This window comes from Callithrix jacchus, chromosome 15 (assembly GCF_049354715.1).
Source record: "Callithrix jacchus isolate 240 chromosome 15, calJac240_pri, whole genome shotgun sequence".
In the NCBI taxonomy this organism is placed as follows: domain Eukaryota; kingdom Metazoa; phylum Chordata; class Mammalia; order Primates; family Cebidae; genus Callithrix; species Callithrix jacchus.
Genome location: NC_133516.1, coordinates 21416184 through 21437709, shown reverse-complemented (window position 1 = coordinate 21437709; position 21526 = coordinate 21416184). Strand labels below are relative to the sequence as shown.

The 21526-nt window shown below is 38.7% G+C and overlaps 2 protein-coding genes across 9 annotated transcripts in view; one reads left to right on the top strand and one right to left on the bottom strand.

The window, feature by feature from the left end:
- Positions 1-9752, bottom strand: part of LOC144579504 (uncharacterized) — a 47596-nt gene extending 37844 nt beyond the window's left edge. For 2 of the 3 annotated variants that reach the window (XR_013527212.1, XR_013527213.1), the window contains exon 1: positions 8992-9752. Coding sequence is in view for 1 of the 3 variants with exons in the window: in XM_078350513.1 (XP_078206639.1) it covers positions 9378-9752 (375 nt within the window). In the remaining 2 variants the exon portion in view is untranslated. The remainder of the gene's footprint in view (positions 1-8991) is intronic. The other variant, XM_078350513.1, reaches the window with a different exon arrangement.
- The window catches only part of FGF12 (fibroblast growth factor 12), a 584819-nt gene that overhangs the window by 198246 nt on the left and 365047 nt on the right, over positions 1-21526 (top strand). For 2 of the 6 annotated variants that reach the window (XM_008981406.5, XM_078350515.1), the window contains exon 1: positions 9106-9804. The exons of 3 other annotated variants lie outside the window; for them this stretch is intronic. In XM_008981406.5, coding sequence (XP_008979654.1) covers positions 9714-9804 — 91 coding nt within the window. In that variant the 5' untranslated portion in view covers positions 9106-9713. Of the gene's footprint in view, positions 1-9105; positions 10229-21526 lie in introns of those variants that run through there. One more of the 6 variants, XM_078350517.1, reaches the window with a different exon arrangement.

Sequence of the window (21526 nt, the reverse complement as noted above, 5' to 3'; positions counted from 1 at the left end):
CACCTCTACCATCTCTTTAGACACTCTAAAATAATGTACTTCTCCTTTCTCGCAGCTGTTACAATTGTAATCATATGTTAGTTTGTATGACCATTTGGCTGAGTTTTCAATAAGTACTTTGCTTTTTTGGAAATCAGAGATTATTGTGTGAAAGTTCTACACTAAGAAACATACACAGGTAAGCTCCAAAGAAGGGCACCTAATCCAGTTGGGGAAGGTTTACTGATGGAAGTGATGATGGATCCAGTTTTTGAAGGGTGGGTATGAACTCACAGGAAGAAGAAGGAAAGCAGGATATTATAAGCAAGTGGAACGGCATGTGCAAAGACGTAGATGTGAACATGAAACAGTGCAAATCAAGGACATGGATGGGGTTAAGTTCAGGTACAGAGATAAAAGAAGACAAGCAAATCGTCAGGGGTTTTATGTACTGAACTTAAATTGTTGATTGAATCTTCAATACTGTGAAAAGTTTTTGAAGAGCCAAGTTTTGGGGTGATTATTTTGGCCATGGGGAGGCTGCATTGAAGGCAGTACAAAGATTTTTTGTAACTCTATTGTAGTTAATTGGGCAAGATGTGATCAGGGCCTGAAGGAAGGCAAAAATAAAGTGATGGGTGTTAGAAACGTTAAACAAATAGTATCTATAATATTCTCTGTCTGATTGATGATACGTTAGCAAGGACAGTCTCGGATGGCTCACAGGGCTTTGAATTTGGAAACTGGTTAGTTAGATGTAGTTATTCATTTAAATATGAAGCTGAAGTTTAGAGGGAAAGATATATGTCCAGTTGTAGTTATGTTTTGGTTTCTTTTTTGTTTGTTTGTTTTTTGAAATACTTGTGGATCCTTTAAGTAGAGATTTACAGAAAAACTTGGAAATGGATGATCAAACCTATAGAGGTATCTTGTCAGCAGACACAGATCCAGGAGTTATCAATAGTGTAGGAATTTTAATGTGTAAGATGCCTAATAACAGTAAAAAGGGAGAAGAGATTGACCTTGGGAAATAATAACATGTAGAGGATGGCAGAAAGAAAACTATGATGATAATAGAGAAGTAGAAGGAAAACCGAGTGAAAAATGGTGTCCCTGAAGATAAGGAGGAACAGTTTCTTGAAATAGAGTAATCAGTAAATTTAACACATATAATTACTGCATCTTTGTATCATTAGGAAAAAATGTGTCCATTATAGCTGAAATAGTCTTGATTATGGTGATTTTATAAAAAGAACTTTGGTGAGGTTGTGTGAGCAAGAGGCAGCGCTCAATGGATTTAAGAAAGAAATGCCGAAGTGAAGGTAGTACATAACAGCCTCTTCTTTAAGATGTTTGTATGTCTGTGGAAGGGAGGAAAGAATAGAAAAATAATGCACAAAGGAGATTTCAAAATTCCACATGTGGCTCTTGCCTAATGTGGCTCTTGCCATGTGAAAGTGGCAACTTTGGCCATAAGCTTTTTCAGCACAGGCACAAAGATACATATATCTTGTGAATGTATATATACTTGTAAATATATTTTTGTGTGTAACAATCACCTTCAAGAGGCTAAAATATTCATTCTTGGCCAGGTATGGTGGCTCTCACTTGTAATCCAAGCACTCTGGGAGGCTGAGGCGGGTGGATCCCGAAGTCAAGAGATTGAGACCATCCTTGCCAATATGGTGAAATGCTGTCTATACTAAAAATACAAAAATTAGCTAGACATGGTGGCATGCGCCTGTATTCCCAGCTATTTGGGAGGCTGAGGCAGGAGAATCACTTGGACCCAGGAGGCAGAGGTTGCAGTGAGCTGGGATTACCTTACTGCACTCCCACCTGGGTAACAGAGCATGACTCCATCTAAAAAAACCCCCAATTCATTCTCCAAATTACTGCATGTCCAACAAGCCTTCAGTATGGATTCTAATGAACATCTCCAGTTAACCCTTTTTCTCTTCCTTTTCCGACTCTGACCATTGCCCCCCAACCACTTGTATTAGAACAGTTAAAGTTTGCCATCAGGAGAGTTAGCCCAAGTCATAAGCTTAAGACTCTTTCCCATGCCCGTTTCTGAAAGTTGACACTAATAGAAAGCTCATAGTTTACTGCAAGGCAATACTTATTTTTATTGGTCAGATCTTTAAATGAATGGCTGCCTTCTGCTTCTAAAAAAAAAAACACCGATAATTTAAAGAGAAAATTCAATTTCTAGGGAAAGAAAAAATGTCCTGAAATCATTTCTATGCATATTATCAAGTAAGTTTGATTGTGATGCTATCAAAACCAGGGTCAGCATCATAGTGTCTTTTAAAGAATATTGCACCAGGAAGTTCTGAGTCACTTAGTTGCAGCCCTGTTGCTGGGAGCCAGGTGACTTTAGAAGTCACCATCCCTTTTTAGTCTTTTGTTGTTGTTCATTTCATATTGAGCCCCTCTTTTGTGAGTTTTGACTAATGAGTGATTGTTTTTTTCCTTGAGATTCATAGGTATTTATTATCTTGAACTAATTAACCTCATATTTTGCCAAATAAACAGCTCATGTTTTACTATGACGATTTAAAATAATTTTCCTTCCATTTAAATAATTTAAATGCATCATTAAAGTTTTCTTGTAGATAATGAGCTCTGTGTTTGTTCAAGACAACTTGTTAGAGTGCTATTAGAAGAGATGGAAAATGTCCAACTGCAGCAGCAAATCCTGGAGGTATCTATTTGAAGATGAGAAAAAAGTTCTCAAATGACAAAATGTTCAAACTCAATCATAATTAGAGATATACAAAGTAAAAATTACAATCAAACTGACATAATTGAAAAAGTAGGACAATAACTTATGTAGGTAAGGTTGTGGGAAAATAGGCACTTACATATTGCTGGCAGGAATCTAAATTCATACAAGCCTTCTGGAGTGAAATTCAGTAATACATAATAAAAATATCTATACACATACTTTCTGACCCAGCATTCCCATTTCTTGGAAGCTACCTGGAGGCACAGAGTGTATTTCTCACAGGAGTATTGGTTAGCAGTGTTTTCTGCATCATGAAAATAGTGCACATAAGGTTACTTATTGCAGCAGTTTATAATAGCACAATACCAGAAACAATCTAAAAGCCACTACATAGAAGAATGTGTGTGCATTTGCACAAAAGAAACACAGGCAAGATAACCTAAAGAAATCAGTTACCTATAGGCAGTGCATGGGAAATAAATAGAAAAAAGAGGGAATAGGAACCGGTGAGAAGGGATGAGGTAATAACACTTATCAAGCTATAATTTTTTTGTAAAGCTTTGACTCTTAGTACCATAGCAATATTTCATGCACCCAAATAGAAATATATAATTTAATTAAATAATTAAAATCAATGTGTGTGGAATATGAGTTTACAAATAAATAACTAAACCACACTGAAGAGGATGGGCAAGTAAAGAAGCAACCTAAGTCACTTTCAAAAGAAAATAATATTTTGATTGGATACTGTAAAGTTCAATACAAAAATAAGTGTTCATAAATACTGCACTCTGGTAATAAGTGTTTCCCACAGGAGTATCAGTGAGCAATTCTGTAACTACCTTAAGTGTATAGGATTTAATAAGTAAGTGAATATATTGTAAATAATGAAAGTCAGGTTTTTCATTGTCAGATAGAAGTTACAAATAAGGAAAAGGGGAAAAATAAAATGAACCTGGTGGTATTGGATTAGGATCTAAGTATTAACTTCATCTATCTTATCTTTATGTCTACATGATATATCTGTATCTATCTAAAAAGATATACTGATAAAATATAGAAATAAATATGATATAGGTGAATGTGTGCATAGATTTCCTAACTCTCTCTGCTGAGAGGGCCTAACAGCAGTAACACCTCAATAAAAATGAGCACACTCAGCACCCAGATCTTGGTTGCTATATATTATTCTCCAAAGAAAGAACCTAGACTCATTTGGAAATCAGTTTATTCCAGGGCTGGGGTAGAGGTGGCAATATAATAAACTTGGAACATCAGATAATGCTAAAAAGTTAAGAAACTGCTAAAAAAACAACTGGGCTATGTCCAAAGGACAGAATAGCAAATCAGAAGGAACTCCCAATGGCTAAATCCAGAACATTTTTGGCCACAAAATAAATAATGATCGTATTGGATTATAATTCTTAGAATAAATATCCATGAGGCCATACTGACATAAATAAATAATTGAATAAGTAAATAAATGCAGGAGAAGGAAAAGCTCTTACAAAAGAATTTCTATTACTTCAGACAGAATAAAGGAAATACAAAAGTCACTATTAGGCAAACAGCACAGTAATAATTGTTGCAAGCAAGATCTGCCAATGGATGCTAAAATCAGTGGACAAAAGTTTGAGGAAAAATAGGACATTAGCAGAGCATCAAAGTTTTTCCTCAACATATTTATCAATTATAAATAAAAAATGTAACTTTACAGTATGGAAACCTAGTAGATATAACCTTAACCAGGCAATCAAGGTTAATATCACTAATTAACATCATGTACCACCCCCTGCCATAATGATATACTAAGAAGGATACAATATCACTTCTATGGCATTCTTGCCAAATGAATAACCTTAGACTAATCATTATAAAACACTGGACAAACCCAAATTGAAAGACATTCCACAAAATATTTGACCAATATTTATTAGAAGTGCCAAGGTACTGAAAGACAGGGAAACCAAGGGACCTTCACAGATTGAAGGAGGTTCAAGTGACATGACAATCAAATGCAATCTGGGTCCTAGTTGTATCTGGTTCAGAAAAAGGACGTGGGGCTGGGGGAGAACTAGTGAAAGCTGAATAAAGTTTGTAGTTTAGTTAATCACAAGGAACTAGTGTAAATGTTCTGGATTTGATATTTGTACACTGGTTATGAAATTCACTAACATTAGAGAAATTGGGTGAAGGACATGTATGAACTCTGTCTTATTTTATAACATTTGGACGAGGGGAAACTTATTTAAAAATAAAAAGGTCTGGAAAAGTATAGAAAGAGATGAAGATGAAGAAGGGGAAGAGGAGGAGAAGGAGAAAGTAGAGGAATAGGAGTAGGAGGAGAGAGGAAGAAAAAAATTAAAAAAAAAAGGAGGAAGAGAAATTTTAAATAACATGTTCAATTTTTAAAAACAGTATCAAGATTATATTTGAAGGTATTGCTAAGATGAGAGCTACAGGCATGGTTTTGTGCCCTTTCAGACTCAATGGGCTATATACATAACGTGGAACAAAAATACTATGTTAGATATCTTACTGATTTTCATCTATTAGATTATATGTGGGTTTCTTTGTGAAAATAAATTTCATATCAATTCAACAGACATTTTGCCATTGTTATTAAAAGTTTTGAGACTTGACACAATTCTTTGTACGTTATTACTGATTCAACATACGTTTCCAAACAGATAAATACACTGATTAATTGCACAGCTGATGCCACAAGTGAACAGATGCCTATGTTTAGTGTTAATAGACAATATCTCAGAGAAGTCACCGTTTAAAAATCTCAGAAATCCCTCACACAATTATCAATTTCTACAAACTCTTAGTAATTAATACTTCTTAAAAAGGAAAAAATTTAGGTACTAGGAATTCAAACATGTTCATCCATCATTATATACCAGAATTCCTAATCCTTCTCAAAAAGTGCTAACTTATTTTATTTTGAAACCATACTGGTCAGTCACTTGCTAGAATTTGTCCAACATGCCTAAGTCAATTAGAAAACAGAAAGAATGACCAACTTTAAAATCTCAATTAGAAACATAGCATAATTTAAAATTTCAGTATTAAAACTATAGTATATCTCAAATTTAAAATTAAAATATGATTGCCAGTAAAATTTTGAGTTTGGCTTATGGAATAATATACAAAAAGGAGAAATGATGAAAGTTTTTGTTCAAACTAAAATACATCACTTTCTTACCCTTCATGTGACCCTGGCTATTTGTTTGGTTTGGTCTTGTTTTTGGATGTTATGATACATATAAAAACTAATTCTGATATATTGCTCAAGATACCTCAGAAAGATTGCACTCTATATTCCTAATTGTGGAAGTAGATGACAATCACATGAGGAGTTGCTTTAAAAAGCTTGCACACTGAAGTCCTGTAAGTGTAAGATCCTTTTTTTTAAACCAAAATATTAGGCATTAAAATTCCGGTGATCAAATCCCTTTTATACTTACAAAGTAGAAACTTACTATTATCAAATGTCCATACTATAGAGTAAGAAAATATTTTTCATTAAAATGTTACATGCTGTCTGAAATCATCTGAGAGCTCAGTAACAACAAAAAAATCTATAAATATAATACTTCAGTTTGTTTTTACAAGTACTGTGATGATCCATTTCCTCTCTGGTCATAAGAATCATGGTGACAGCCATTTAAACAAGACAGTACACCATGTGAATATTAATTGTACTGAGTTGGCTTTTCAGCTCTGCATCCTAAAAGTTTACAATCCTGTTGTGGAGTCAGAAGATTCGAACATAAAGGCTTCCTATAATGACATAATAGAGCCGCCGTATTAGACTTAATAGGCTAACACCTAGAACCCAGGGAAGTTGGTAATAGCACCCTATCTTGCAAAGATAATTAGAATCTTCAAAGCACTTTCACATGTTTTACCTAATTGAATTTTGTCACAACCTTGCCAGGAGGCAGAGAGGGTTATGATAAATATACAAACTGATGCTCAGGAGGTCATATGTGTTTTAAAATCATATATGGACCTGTTTGCTCTGCTCAAGTTCCGTTGAGGGAACCATGGCATTGTCCTGTTCATTTGCTATTTTTCCAGGAACAGCACTTTCCTCAAAGTAAGGAAATAGCTCCAGGCATTGGGTTCCTGAATAGGAGAGCTCTACTGGAAAATTGTGTTCTGCTGCAGGACAAAGGACTATTTTTAGATGTTTTCGTTTTGCTAATTGTCTCTCCCTCTGTGGGGAATTTCTATGGGTAGAATCCCAGATGAGCCAAGTTTCTCACTAATTCTCAAAGAGGCTGGAAAGATGAAGGCCATGGCTCAGGTTGCCCCCGGGCTGAATAACTTCTTCAGTGATATCAGTGCAGTGGTTTTAGCAAGATCTTCAAGGACCTTGGAGCTTAAAGAGCTTTAGTGATACCACTGAACAATAGGACTAAGAGGTGACTAGAAAGAAGGCCTGGGTATATCTTCTTGAGTCTTGGAACCACCCCAAATGACCTTTCCTGGAGCTTGAGCTTTGAAATGAGCTAAAAGGGTGTGAACCCAGTGGTGGGTGTAAGCTCAAGTGGTCCTCCAGATGTTCTGGTTTTTCTTCCACCGCCTCTGAGAGGAAAAAGGAAGAGACTTCTCCCAAACTTCAAATGTCATTTCCTTTTTTTTTTTTTTTCATTTTGCTGTAAGTTCTGGGGTATATGTGCAGATCTTGCAGGATTGTTAAACAGGTATACTCATGCCATGGTGGTTTGCTGCCTCCATCACCCACATTAGGTATTTCTCCTGTTATATCTCTACAATCTCCCCACCCCCTTCCATCCCTCCCCTAGCCCCCTACCTCTCAATAGACCCCAGCGTGTGATGTTACCCTCCCTGTGTACATGTATTCTCATTGTTCAACACCCACATATGTGTGAAAACGTGGTGTTTGGTTTTCTGTTCTTGTATCAGTTTTGCTGAGAATGATGGTTTCCAGATTCATCCATATTCCTTTCAAAGGACATGAACTCATTCTTTTTTATGGCTGCATAGTATTCCATGGTGTATATGTGCCATATTATCTTTTTTTTTTTTCTTGAGGCCTTCAGCCTAAAGCTACAGTTTCTTTATCCAGTCTATCATTGATGGGCATTTGGGTTGTTTCCAAGTCTTTGCTATTGTAAACAGTTTCACAATGAACATATGTGTGCATGTGTCTTTGTAACAGAATGCTTTATAATCCTTTAGGTATATACCCAGTAATGGGATTGCTGGGTGAAATGGTATTTCTATTTCTAGATCCTTGAGGAATCGCCACACTGTCTTCCACAATGTCATTATATAGGCTAAACATTTGCAGAAGAACTCTATATAAGAGAAAGAGCAAAGGTGTGATGCAAACCATTTTTACTCCCTTGCAGGGAAGAAAGAGCTAAACAGTGCTAGGCAGCCTTGAGACAATGGGTGGAACAAAGGTGAAGTCAGTTGTTGGCTCACCCTCAGGGGAAACCTAACCGTTTTTGTGCAATGAATTACCTAGGGAGCTGCTGAGTTCCCTCTCACCAGGACTATTCAAGCAGAAATTCACTGGTATGAACACTGGTATTCATCGAAAAGAGAAAATGAGTCACAACCCTACAAGTGGGGGTTAAATAATAATTGCAAACACTATTATAGCACTTACTTTATGACGCGTGTTTCCTTAACTCTCAAGGAGTGAATGAGACAGATGCTATCTTTAACTTTCTTTCAAAGCGGAGAAAATTGAGGCACAGAGAAGTTAACTAATTTGTTCAAGGTCATACAGCTGGTAGGAATTTGAACTTCGGCTGCTTATCTCTAGTGTCTGTGCTCTTAACCACCTGCTGTATTGCTAAGTGCCCCCTAAGGTCCGCTCTTGCCCTGAGGTTCCACCTAGGGTGGCGTCCTGTCACTTCGACAGCATTCTTCCCATGCTTACTTACTGCACTTCCAAAAGGGCATTGTTGGAATTATGGAAAGAAAACAGAGAAAATAGAAGAGTCAAGGGGGAAAAATCGAGATCCTTAGACTCATCTGGGCGGGCTGGCAGAGGCAGAGCCTCTAGAATACTGGCGCCAAAGCGAAGCGCTCTTTTGTCCTCAGATTTCCCGCCTCACCTACCTCCTCTCCCTCTTTGCCTTCTGGCCCCATTTCCACTGCACCTCTGCTACCCTTTTCTAGGAGGCTGAAAGGCACGGGGACAAACAAGCGCGCCGCTGCCAATCCTCTATCCCACACCCTCTTCCCCACCCGGATTGACGGGGAGACGCCCAGGGTGGTGAGTGGCTTACCCAAGGACACAGAGCCCCGACCAGAAAATCCAGGTGTCCAGACTCCCACATCAGCGCTCTGTCCACGCCTACGCACACCTGACTTTTCGTAGCCAGCACCCAAGAGCTTTCTTTATTCCACGTCCCCGCCTCCCTACCCCACCCCTAGTTCCCTAGAGTCGCTTCTGACGCTCTGCAGCCTCCGGGGTCCAGCCCTCCCTGCGGGTGCTTCTCTTCCGCCGGATTCCCACGCCGGAGTCGCCCTGGGCCGCGCGCAGTCCGCAGGACCGCTGCCTTCCGGGCTGGAGGCCGTGACGGCGGGGACACCGAGGTAGGCGGGCTCCCCTCAGGGTCCGGCGCCGAGGGCAGGAGCAGGGGAGGTGCCGCGGCCCCGGTCCAGAAGGCACCTGCAAGGAAGCACCGACCCGCAGTGACGTCCTCAGCGTCTCCCGCCGACCAGCAGCCGCCTCCAGAAGGTCCCAAGGGGCCGCGTTGGAGCCCACCGAGGGGTGGCGACGCCTCTGGCTCTCAGAGGCACCACTTCCTGGTCCTGCACTTCCTGGTCCCCACCCTCCTGTCCGCCCCTTTCCAGCGCCCGGGCTCCCGCCCGCTCCACGTGCAAACTCCCCTCCACCTGTGCGCGCGCGATGGACTCGGGACCCGGCTTCCGAAGAGAGGCCGCCTGTTGGTTGGACGAGTAGCGGAGGTGGGCGGGGAGTTACCAACCCCGCACGCGCCTCTCCATGAAGATTCTTGAGCTTTCTCTGAAGAAAGGAGTGCATATGCTGCAGTGTCTCTGTGGAAGGAGCCTGAGGTCCAGCGACAGCCCAAGTGGTGAGAAAACGTTCTTTCCCCAGCCCTGAAACACTGCAGAATGCCCCTTTTCTTGCTCCCGGGGCCCTCTCCGCCGCCCTCCTCTGCTGAATTCAGCGCCGTCTGTGGTGGAGGGAAGGCGTTTCTCGACTGGGGAGAGGTCAGGGCCCCTCCGCTGGTTCTGTCTGTGGGTATTTTTTTCTGTTAAATCCCTGAAGTCACCCACGCTTGTAGAGCGAGCGCGTTAGCTTTCGCCGGGCGCGCCTGGGCTGAAACCTGCGGGTCCCTCTCCAAGCGGTTCTGGCTGGGACCCGCGTTCGCACCTTCTCGCGGCTCTCTCGTTGCGATTTGCGGGGCGGCACGCGGCTTGGAGTTGTTCGCTGTCTCTGAGAAGTTGCTCGTGCATTCCACAGGAGAGGGGACTTTTAAACAGATGGCTGGCAAGGTATCTTTCCTTTTTCTTGCTTTGTCTGAAAAGTTGACATCTGGCGGTGGTTAGGGGTAAGTTTCCCGTGGAGGTTTAGCGATATCTGTCCTCGGTGCTGAGGCAGGAGGGTGCCAGTCAGCCTTGGGCTTCAGCCGGGTCCCCTAGGAGGAAAAGAAAGAAAATCAGACCCTTTGAATGAACTGAGATATTGAGAAAGGCTATTAAAATTTTAATTAAAAAAACCCGCACCAAACTAATACCAAATAAGTGTGATTCTTTTCTGCTGAAGTCTTGCAAAATGATGTGCTGTTTCATCTCGTTTCTTCCATTGTCTAATTGTTTAAGGTTCTTTAAAAGATTTAAGTTATCTTCAAAGTGATTTGTTTATTAATCTTGCAAGTGCTAATTCCGTTTCTGTGTCTTTTGATTTTCCTTTTACAAACTGGGAGTGTGGGGTGAGAACAACGATACCCTATTGCATCTAAAGTGTCTTCTGCAAAGAGCTATATGTTTTTGGTCCATAAATTCCAAATAACTTTACTTTTCAAAATTTTAACAACATTATACAAGATTTCGTGATTAAAACTCCAAATGTTATTTTGGAGAGTCTGATTCATTTGGTTATGGCACCTATTTTCACTGTGTTCTCGAGCTATGAAAATTATATTTGGAAAGATTTGAATATATGTAGGTTTCATTCATTCTTTTGGATCTTTGACTTTTTGGTTACTCATCAGTCTAAATGATATATAAAACTGCTTAAAAAGAACTCATTAGAATTAAATAGAAAACTACTTAAAAAGAGCTATTTTATGAAGTTGCAGAACACACTTTCAAAATGAAATCAGCAACGAGATCTCATTTTGTACTTCCGTGTAGTTCGGAAGATTATTATACATTCTTTTTTGCCATTATATTTATAAGTACTAAAAGGCATCATACCACTATATTCTAAACGAAGTGGCTTTATGTTAAAGTTTCATGTTTTGATATACATATTTCAAGAAGCTGGTAGAGATATGTGTTATAATTTCATTTTTTCCTGGTCTATAGTAAATATAATGTGAATAGATTGTAACTTGGATATGTCTCTCAGAGGTGAAAATTTTAGCAGTGACTCACACCTGTAATCACAGCACTTTGGGAGGCCAAGGCGGGTGGATCATGAGGTCAGGAGTTCGAGACCAGCCTGACCAACATGGTGAAACCCAGTCTTTACTCAAAATACAAAAATTAGCTGGGCGTGGTGGTGGGCACCTGTAATCCCAGTGTAATCCCAGCTACTTGGGAGGCTGAGGCAGGAGAATCGTTTGAACCCTGGAGGTGGAGGTTACAGTGAGCCTAGATTGCACCATTGCACTCCAGCCTGGGTGACAGGGAGAGACACTGACTCAAAAAAAAAAAAAAAAAAAAGAAAAGAAAAAGAAAAAATTTAAAACCGTGTAGGATATGTAATGACTACAGGGCAGTTTCTCAAGTCAAATTAGGAAAGATACCCAATTTACCTCCAGAGTCAGTTTCCCAAATAGCAATAGATCCAAATAGAAGGGTTAACTTATGTGATTGGACAGCATACGTTTCTGCAAGTAGGAGACTGTTTTAGTTGTAACATCATCTTAGTAAGTCACTACCCATCTTTGAAACTCATTTTTATCTGAAAACAGTGGAAATGATAGACATAGCATGTATTTTTTTTATATTTGACTATATCCTAGGTTTAACAGTGATTCTGTGAAAACTTGTGTTTTATGTATATATTCAATTTTATTTAGCAGGGTTAATATTTTGTTTATTTGGGGGAACTATCACTCTAGAGGAATTCTTGTAAAATGGTATTGAATTCCAAGTAATGAAGTTTCCTTCCCACCCTTTCCACAGACAGAGGTAATAAATGGTTATGTACCAGGAGACTGTTTCTGGGAACTAAACTACCTTTTAGAAAATTGTGACTCTTTCAAACTTATGATCTTGTGTAATTAACATGACCTCACTTTTTCCTGATTAATGCATAAATGTAAATTACTATAATAATGGTGGCTGGATGCTGTGGCTTACGACTAGTAATCCCAGCACTTTGTGAGGCTGAGGCAGGCAGATCACCTGAGGTTGGGAGTTCGAGACCACCCTGACCAACATGGAGAAACCCTATCTCTACTAAAAATACAAAATTAGCCAGGGATGGTGGCACATGCCTGTAATTCCAGCTACTTGGGAAGTTGAGGCAGGAGAATTGCTTGAACCCAGGAAGCAGAGGTTGCTGTGAGCCGAGATGGTGCCGTTGCATTCCAGCCTAGGCCACAAGAGTGAAACTCTGTTTCAAAATAATAATAATGGTACCTACCTAATAGATTATTATAAACATCAAATGAATTAATAGCAGCTGAAGATTTAGTTGAGCTCTCATGGTATGACAGGCACTGTTCTAAGAACTTTAAGCCTACCATATACCATATACTTAGTATATTTTAGGTATTTTTATTATTGTGTCCTATTTTAAGGCGATATTTTTTCCATGTGGCTTGTGCCATTAGAATGACATCACAGCAGTTTTTCATATAATATTGTCATGCTGAGTGTGCACATGCAAATTGAGATAATGATATCAAAGATTTTTTTTTTCACAGAGAAAATTTTATAAAAAGTAAAGCTCGAATGAACCACTCTAATTTTTAAAACTTATTTAAGGAAAAATTAAGTAATATTTTAAACAATGTCAGCATGGATAACAACATTTTATGCCAGCTGCTTCTTCTTTATTAGTTTACAGGTGAGAGAGGTAAGGTCCACAGAAGGGAAGTGACATAATTTGTTATAGTAGGTGGAGAGGGTCTCACAACAGATTGCCGAATAGTTGGAATTATAAGCATTTTGATATTTTATTTAAGTTTGATTAAACAAATGGTACTACGAAAACACAAACTAATCATTTATTTTGAGCTTTTTAGTATCATTAAAATAGGTTATTGCCCCGTCTTTCCTCTACATTATTAGATATGAATGTCTTGTCTAGTTTGTCCATCATATTAGTTTCTAAGTCGTTTGTAATGCAGCAGGATGGGCATAAGCTATCAAATGGAAGAAAGTCTTAGACAAGGTTGAGTGGATTGTTTAAGGCTAAATTCTGGGTCTCTTATGATCCTTTTTTTTTCATTTCTCAAAATGAAATGTTTTTTAAGTATGTAGAGCCCATCCATTAAATGAAAGATTCAAGGTTTAAGATGCTAAGCAGTCTTGCTTAGTTTAAATAGCACTTGTATTAATCTGTTAAAATATTTAGTTTTTAATTCAAAGGGAAATTAAAGTGAGTTCATCTTTCTCTAGAGATAGAACCTTTAAAAAGAAACAGTCTCACAGAAGAGTAGTGACTAAAACAATAGCTAATGCCTGTTCCCATTCCTCTCAAAATGTAGTTGGGGGAAAAGTAAAAGCAATCCATCGAAGAGCGGTGTTAAGATTGCAGGTTTCTCATCACGTCAGCAGGAAAGACCATTATAATGTTGTAGAAGAGGAATTCCTGTCCTAACAACCAGGCTCCTGAGAAAGCTGGCTTGGGTCTCGACCCGAAAGAGAAGGACAGCCTTTTTTACAGTAGTAGTGGTGTAATAGTAATAGTAGTAGCAGTGTGTGTGGACACACAGTTGCTTCCTTGCTTGACTGTGTTATCACTTGGGCTATCCTAGAAAATCAGCTTCCTTCTGTGTATAGTCATGACTCTTCTGTGTTATTCACTCAGGGGTTTCTCAGCCTGGTAGCCTGAAGGATTTACGGATGCCTAGAGACTGAGCTAAACAATCACATCAAGTAGTCTTGATGTGGAGTTGAAATACTCTAAGCAAAAATAGCTCAACAATCCTATGAAAAACACATACCCCAAATTCTGTCTTTCCTAACCCCTGAAAACCTATGATCTTTTTACTATCTCTATAGTTTAGCATTTTCTAGAATGCCTTATAGTTTGAATAATATAGTGGTGTGTATCATTTTTATATTGACTTCTTTCACTCAGTAATATGAATTTAAGTTTCCTCCAGGTCTTTCATGGTATAATAGCTCATTTCTCTTTAGCACTGAATAATATTCCGTTTCCTGGATCTACCACAATTTATCCATTCACCTACTGAAGAATATCTTGGCTGCTTCAAAACTTGGAAATTATGAAGAATCATGTTGCTATAAACATCCAGGTGCATGCTTTTTAGAGAACATAATTTTCAGCCTATTTGGGTAGATATCATGAAACACAGTTACTGGATTGTATAGTAATAGTGTTCAGTTTTGTAAGACAGTGTCAAACTGTCTTTCAAAGTTACTGTACCATTTTGTTTTCCCACTAGCAATGAATGCAAGTTACTGGTGCTCCACATCCTTGTCAGAGTTGTCAATGTTTTGGATTTTGGATATTCTAAGAGGTGTGGAGTGATTTCTCGTTATTGACTCAATTTACAATTCCCTGATGGCGTATGATATTGAATATCTTTTCATATCCTAGCTTGCCATCTGTGTATTTTCTTTGGTCAGGTGTCTGTTAATGTCTTTTGACCAGTTTTTAATCACGTTGTTCATTTCTTATTGTTGAGTTGTCATTAGCACTTTTCACCCAATATTTTGGATCCTCTTGGGCACATTGTTGGATGGTGTTATCCCATTCACTTGAAGATGGCTGTGGCCATATGACTTGCTCAGGCAAATGAAATGTGAGCAGGAATGACACATGGGAAGCTTTCATAGCCAGAGCATAATTTACCTCAGGTTCTTTGCTGCTGCTGATGTTCAAGGCAGTGGTTACTCCCTTAGCCTGTGTACCTGAGTATCTGTGATGAACAGAGCCCCACCATATGACCCAGGATGGACATTTAATGCAAATAAAAAAATTAAAATCTCTTTTTGTGCCTAACTTTAATTTTTAAGTTAGTGTATTGTCTAACTTGTCTTGATTGCTATAACAAGACATTGCAGCTTAGTAAGATTTAATGGAAAGTTATTGAGCTATGGCGAAGGTTCTTTTCAGTTAAAATGCTCTAATTTCTCTATGATATCATGTGTAGTATATAACAAATAGATGTATTGATTTATATTTGTAGTCTTTTCATAATTAGCTTAGCATACCAAATTATGAGGTTTCATTATTACCCTTCTAGTTGGTGTGCGTCCTGAGGCTAATTGGTGCATTGCTCCTTAAATGATATCTATCCCTTTTCCAAAGATGTAATTAATGCCCACTGATATTTTTCAAGAACTTTGAGATTATTCTTACAAAGTTGCAATTTAGTTGCAAGACTCTGAAAAACTCAATTGTTCCTTTCTACTTACTGTAAAATGTGGAAATTACCCCCTTTGATGCTTCCAATCACATGTAGGAGAGGAGTTATCTCCATTGCCTGAAAAGCAGTGACTATGTGGTAGCTTTCATCACTGCTGCTGCAGTCTTTCCAGGCAATGAAAACTGCAAATAAATGCTCCTTTTCTTCTCCCAACTTACAAACTCAGAGTTGTGTGCATTGGGAAGAATGTCAGGGAAGTACTTTATGGTGAAAGGAGAGGCTCAATTTTCTCATCTGGGTCATGGGACAGCAATCCATTTGCCTGGCCCTGTGGTAAGCACAGCAGAAAAGAGAAGGGAAACCAGACTTTTTCCCAAGCCTGTGATACTTGCACCATGCCAATTAACCCTTCCAAATTGCCAGCCCTCCCTTCTTTCTTTCCCTCTCCATATGAGAGTAGAAAGTTAGAGAAACATGTCTCTTACTTCAGAGATTGCCATTTTCCAATTTAGCAAAAAAAAAAAAAAAAAAAAAAAAAAATCTTCAGGATTGATTGTATACTAGCTTCTGTTTTAGGCAAGAGAGATGTAGCAGGGAGATCTATACCTACAAGCAAAATGTATAATGCAAGGCAGAACATCATAGACGTCAAAGTGAAGTAGTTGGGACTCTCAGTTTGTTTCAGTTCAACAACCCTTACTTGATTTAATGTTTAATGATAAGTATCATCTTAAGGAAGGAATAATTAATTCAGTCTAAGATTCATGATAATCTCCCTGAGCTTGAAAAGCATTTAGGAGTTCACAAAGAAGTGCTGGGGCATGGCACATGAGAGCTTTAATGGAAATGAGTAGTATCTCCGTATATTTTACTGGAAAAATGTGTTTGAATAAAAATAAGATAAAGATATAAAAAGAAGCAATTTTTTACAAAAGGCAGTTAGTTATCCTACAACTGAAGTCTGCTTAGCTTTACCCATATTCAGATATCCTGCAAAGTTATCTGTGTGACATCTCTTCTCTGCTCTTGCTTCAATGTAAGTTTATTTATTCACAGCCATAGATATTAAATACATCGGCTTCTTCGAAAGGTGCAAGTGCTATTCTGTAGTACCAGAGTCGTAAAGGGACATCCATGGAGTACTTATAGATCTACTCTATAAATTTCTGTGGAGTATCTTAAAACAGTAAAATTATTTTTCTTTCTCTGTTTAGTGTATGTAATTATCTTTATGCCATGTTGTTTTCACTGCACAATATTAGGAATGTCCTGTTTGAATATTTCTTCTGATACCATTAAATGTAGGGCATTCGCATGTCATAGGGTGCCAATTAGAAAGATACTGTGATCCTTTCTGAGACAATCTCTCTTGCTGAAATGATCTTTCTTGTTTATACATAAGCTTCTAGTACCGACCTACCCCCTCCACTCATTACTGTTTATAGAAACGATAGCATTGCAGTTGGTGTCACTGATTGCCCACGTTGTTGTTTCAATGAAGCCAGCTGGGATGCGATTGCATAGTCTTTAAATAAAACTTAGTGACACAAAATGAATCTCTTTTTTGAGGGGAGAGGGGTTGTTGCTAGCTGGATCATTTTTGTAAGGCACTAATTATTTGCTTAACTTGGAGGAACTTGAGAAGCAGTGAATCGCCATGTTAGCTCAGCATCTGACCTTGGCAGTAAGATACTTGTGGGTGGATAGCAGAGTTATAGTCATTATGAAGCCATTCTCAGAATGATAGTGATGATCCTTTTACCCTAACTAATTCCAGCGTTCTGCAAATAAACTATTGACTAGAGATAGTGGACGTGCCTCTGGTTCTGGTTCCTCAAAGGCTGAGGCCAGAAGATTAATAGAGATCAGGAATTCTGGGCAGTAATAGCCCTTTCAGCCTGGGACAGTCTTCTGTTCACAAGCACCCTAGGGATTACCTGAAAGTGGTGAAAAGCAGAGTGAAAAGTTGGTGTTGCATTTTCTTAAGCTGCCATGGTATGAAATATGGAGAACATCAGTCTTTACCTTTGACCTTTGGGCTTGCAAACTTTATTGTAAGATAAAGTAAGACAGCATTCCTTTTTAAAGTGGGTAAGGCAAATTGGGAAACTGAGACTTCCTCAGGTGAAGATTTAAGTCTATGTACATTCTTTTATCCTGAAAAATTTAGAAATTTTGAGTAAATTTATATTTATTTAAAATGTCTGTGGCTGTGTGTGTGTGTATGTATGTATTGGCCAAATGCTTTCAAAATTGCTAATGGCAGTATAAATTACAACTAAATGCTAAGCCCCCCAGCTGACCAAATGGACACCGTCACAACCAAGGTGACCCCAGAAAAGCCTCAAAAACTGAGTTCGTGGCCATGACTGGGTGGCAGGTCAGATTTGCCTTGTTATATCCCCTCTGTTTTGCAGTTTAGACACAACAACTGGCCAATATTAATGTTGAAATGGAAATCATAAGGCTGATAGAACAGACTCTTTGTGACCATAAAATAGCAATTAATAAATAGAACCTAAGGCCATCCCAAGCAAGGGTTAAGTTATGCACCCCTACACTTAAACTATGTTGGCCGGGCATGGTGACTCACACCTGTAATCCTAGCACTTTGGGAGGCCTAGGTGGGTGGATTACCTGAGGTTGGGAGTTCAAGACCAGCCTGACCAATGTGGTGAAACCCTGTCTCTACTAAAAATACAAAAAAATTAGCCAGGTGAAGTGGTGTGTGCCTGTGATCCCAGCTATTCTGGAGGCTGAGGCAGGAGAATCACTTGAACCTGGGAGGCGGAGGTTGGGGTGAGCCGACCTCATGCCACTGCACTCCAGCCTGGGCTACGGAGTGATACTTCATATCAAAAAAAAAATAATAATAATAAACTATATTCTAACTGCCACAGATATTTTTTCTTTAGCAGCTAAATAGGCACTGACAATATTGAAGCAATTGCAGCTGCACCAAATCCTAACTAACCCCCAACCTCTTTTCCATAAGTGATAACTGTAGCTTTGATTGGACAGGAGACTGACATCAGTAACTTTCTCCTGATAAGAGACCATTGATCATTCACTGGCTGGCTTATACAAGCTGTGCACTTGAGTGTCTTTGTGTCCCTGCTTCACCTTTGACCCAATGGGCCTAATTGTAATACACTTAATGTTAAGTCTCCATCCCAAAGTGAACATAGGTAGTATGTTAGATGCATATTTGTTCAATATGCATACACCAGGACTACCTTCATGCATATTTATAACTCCTCTTATAATCTGTTGGATATGGATATTTATCCAATCTGTTTAGCATAAAGCCCCCACCCCAACCCCTTCCTTTGAGTGCCTGTCTCTGGTCTGCAAGAGCTACACTTCCCAGTCTTCGGAAATGGCCACCTAGCAGACTGTAACCCTTGATAATAAGTAAAATCTCTTTTCCAGATTTAGAATTCTGTGATTTTTTCAATCAACAGCAGTTACCTTTAGGGAGTTTGACAGCTTAGCAAGAAGACTTGCTTTTTACTTTACATGTATTTATATTATTTAAATGTTTATTAAAAATGTATTTCTTAATGTGGCACCTATACACCATGGAATACTATGCAGCCATAAAAAGGATGAGTTCATGTCCTTTGCAGAGACATGGATGAAGCCGGAAACTGTCATTTGCAGCAAACTGACACAAGAACAGAAAACCAAACACCACATGTTCTCACTCGTAAATGGGTGTTGAACAATGAGAACACATGGACACAGGGAGGGGAACATCACACACCAGGGCTTGTTAGGGGTTGGGGCGGGTAGGGCAGAGATAGCAGGGGATGGGAAGATTGAGGAGGCCTAACATTAGGAGAAATACCTAATGCAGATGACAGTGGGGATGGATGCAGCGAACCACCATGGCATGTGTATACCTATGTAGCGAACCTGCATGTTTTGCACATGTACCCCAGAACTTAAAGTATAATGAAAAAATGTGTTTCTTTTATAATTAAAAGCTAGTGATTATATATATATATATATATATTTTCAGATTATGCAGTTTTCTCATGATAGCAAAAAACTTTGAAAATGTAAAATCTCTGTAGAGTAAGAAAATCTCCTATAAATCTATAACCCCAATATAATCCCTTCCATTCTATGTGCGTGAATTTTTTAAACAAAAGTTATCACACAAATATTAATGTTTTGTTTGTTTCCTTTCTATGGAACTAAACAGTTATTCTAAATATGGAAAGAGGTACATATATTGAAATATTTGCAGCATATATTTCTTCCAATAGGATTTACAAGCAGCTGTTGGTGATGGTTACTTAGAGACTTTTGAAGCAATTAGAAAGAGGCTTTCCCATTTTAGCTTTGTGCATTTCTGTGCTGTTTCTAATGATGTGTACATATTGACGTTATTTAAATATAAATCAGGTTGTATCTAGGTGGGAAATATTGAATTCTTTGTGTTTCCTCTTTTTTTTTTTTACACTTGTCTGTATTTTAAAATACTAATGGATATGCCATTTTAGAAAAGATTCTCCGAAACGTGATTTAAAATTCCCTCAGTGAATGACATTACAGGTCTAGGCCATAATTATCAGTCTACTTAATGTTGTTTGATATTTAGATCGCATTCATTGTTATGAGCCTTTAAATTTTGTTCTGATGAATGTCTTGGTGTAGAAATTTTTGTGTGCTGTTGACTAGGGAAAGGATATCAGTAATAAGTTTTCTTTGTACTCCCTCCTTCATTCTGAGTTCCAGACAATGGAGAAAATAGAGAAACTTGTCAAACAGATGGCTATCCACCTTCTTAGAAGGCTGTTGGAATACTAGATTGGAGATAATCAAAATGCAACTTTCTCTGAAAACTAAATCTTCATATGTCTAACTCACCAGATAGAAGGTTTGGGTCTACAGAGAGAACTCATCTGCTGAGAATTTCCACCTCATCTTTGCTGAATCCCAATAGTAGTGTCAGAGAGATTTGGATTCTACATCTGTCTGTAAAGGCAGGTCCGGGTCCTGACCTGTTAGTGCCTACTCAGCAGCTCAGAATGTGTCCAGCCTGTGGCCAGGCCAGTCCACAGAAAAAGAAATAACAGGCTATGCCCCACCTGTTCAATTTTCCTTCTGATCTCACCAAACACACAAAATGTTTTTCTGCCCTGGAAGAGTGAGAAGAATGGATGGAAGTGTGAAGACTCTATTTCCAATAATCTGGGAAAGGTAGAAATGCCTCTTTTGTGGGTCAAGAAGTAAGTGTGGAAAGTGAGAGAGCAAATATTAACTCTTACAGTGTATAACTTTCAAAGGCATAGATATTCTTTTATTTTTTATTTTCACTTTTGTTTTAGGTTTAGGGGTGCACATATAGTTTTCTTATGTAGGTAAATTGTGTGTCGTGGGGATTTGGTGTACAGGTAATTTCATCACCCAGGTGCTAAGCATAGTACCCAATAGAAGTTTTCTAATCTTCACCCTCCTTGCACCCTCCACTCTCAAGTAGGTCCTAGTGTCTGTGGTTCCCCTCTTGTATTTATATGTCGTCTTTATTTGGCTCCCACTTACAAGCGAGAGCATGCAGTATATGGTTTTCTGTTCCTGTATTAGTTTGCTTAGGATAATGGCCTCCAGATCTATCCATGTTGCTGCAAAGGATATCTTGTCATTCTTTTTTGAGTGCATAGTATTCCATGGTGTATGTACCACATTTTCTTTATCCAGTCTACTGCTGATGGACATTTAGATTGATTCCATGTCTTTGCAAAGTGAACAGTGCTGCAATGAGCATATACGTGCCTGTGTCTTCAAAGTGGAATGATTTATATTCCTTTGTGTATATACCCAATAATGGGATCACTGGGTCAAACGGTAATTCTGTTTTAAGCTCTGAGGAATCATAAATAGTCTTAAGAGTGTTGGTATGTCCTCTAGTGATGTACACTCCTGCCAGCCATTGAATACTGTTCTTCAGCTGTTTCTGCCATACCTTTTCTATGCTGTGATACACTATGCCATATGTGTGTGTTTTACATCTTTCTTATGTATTAAAAAATATATTCCTTTGCAT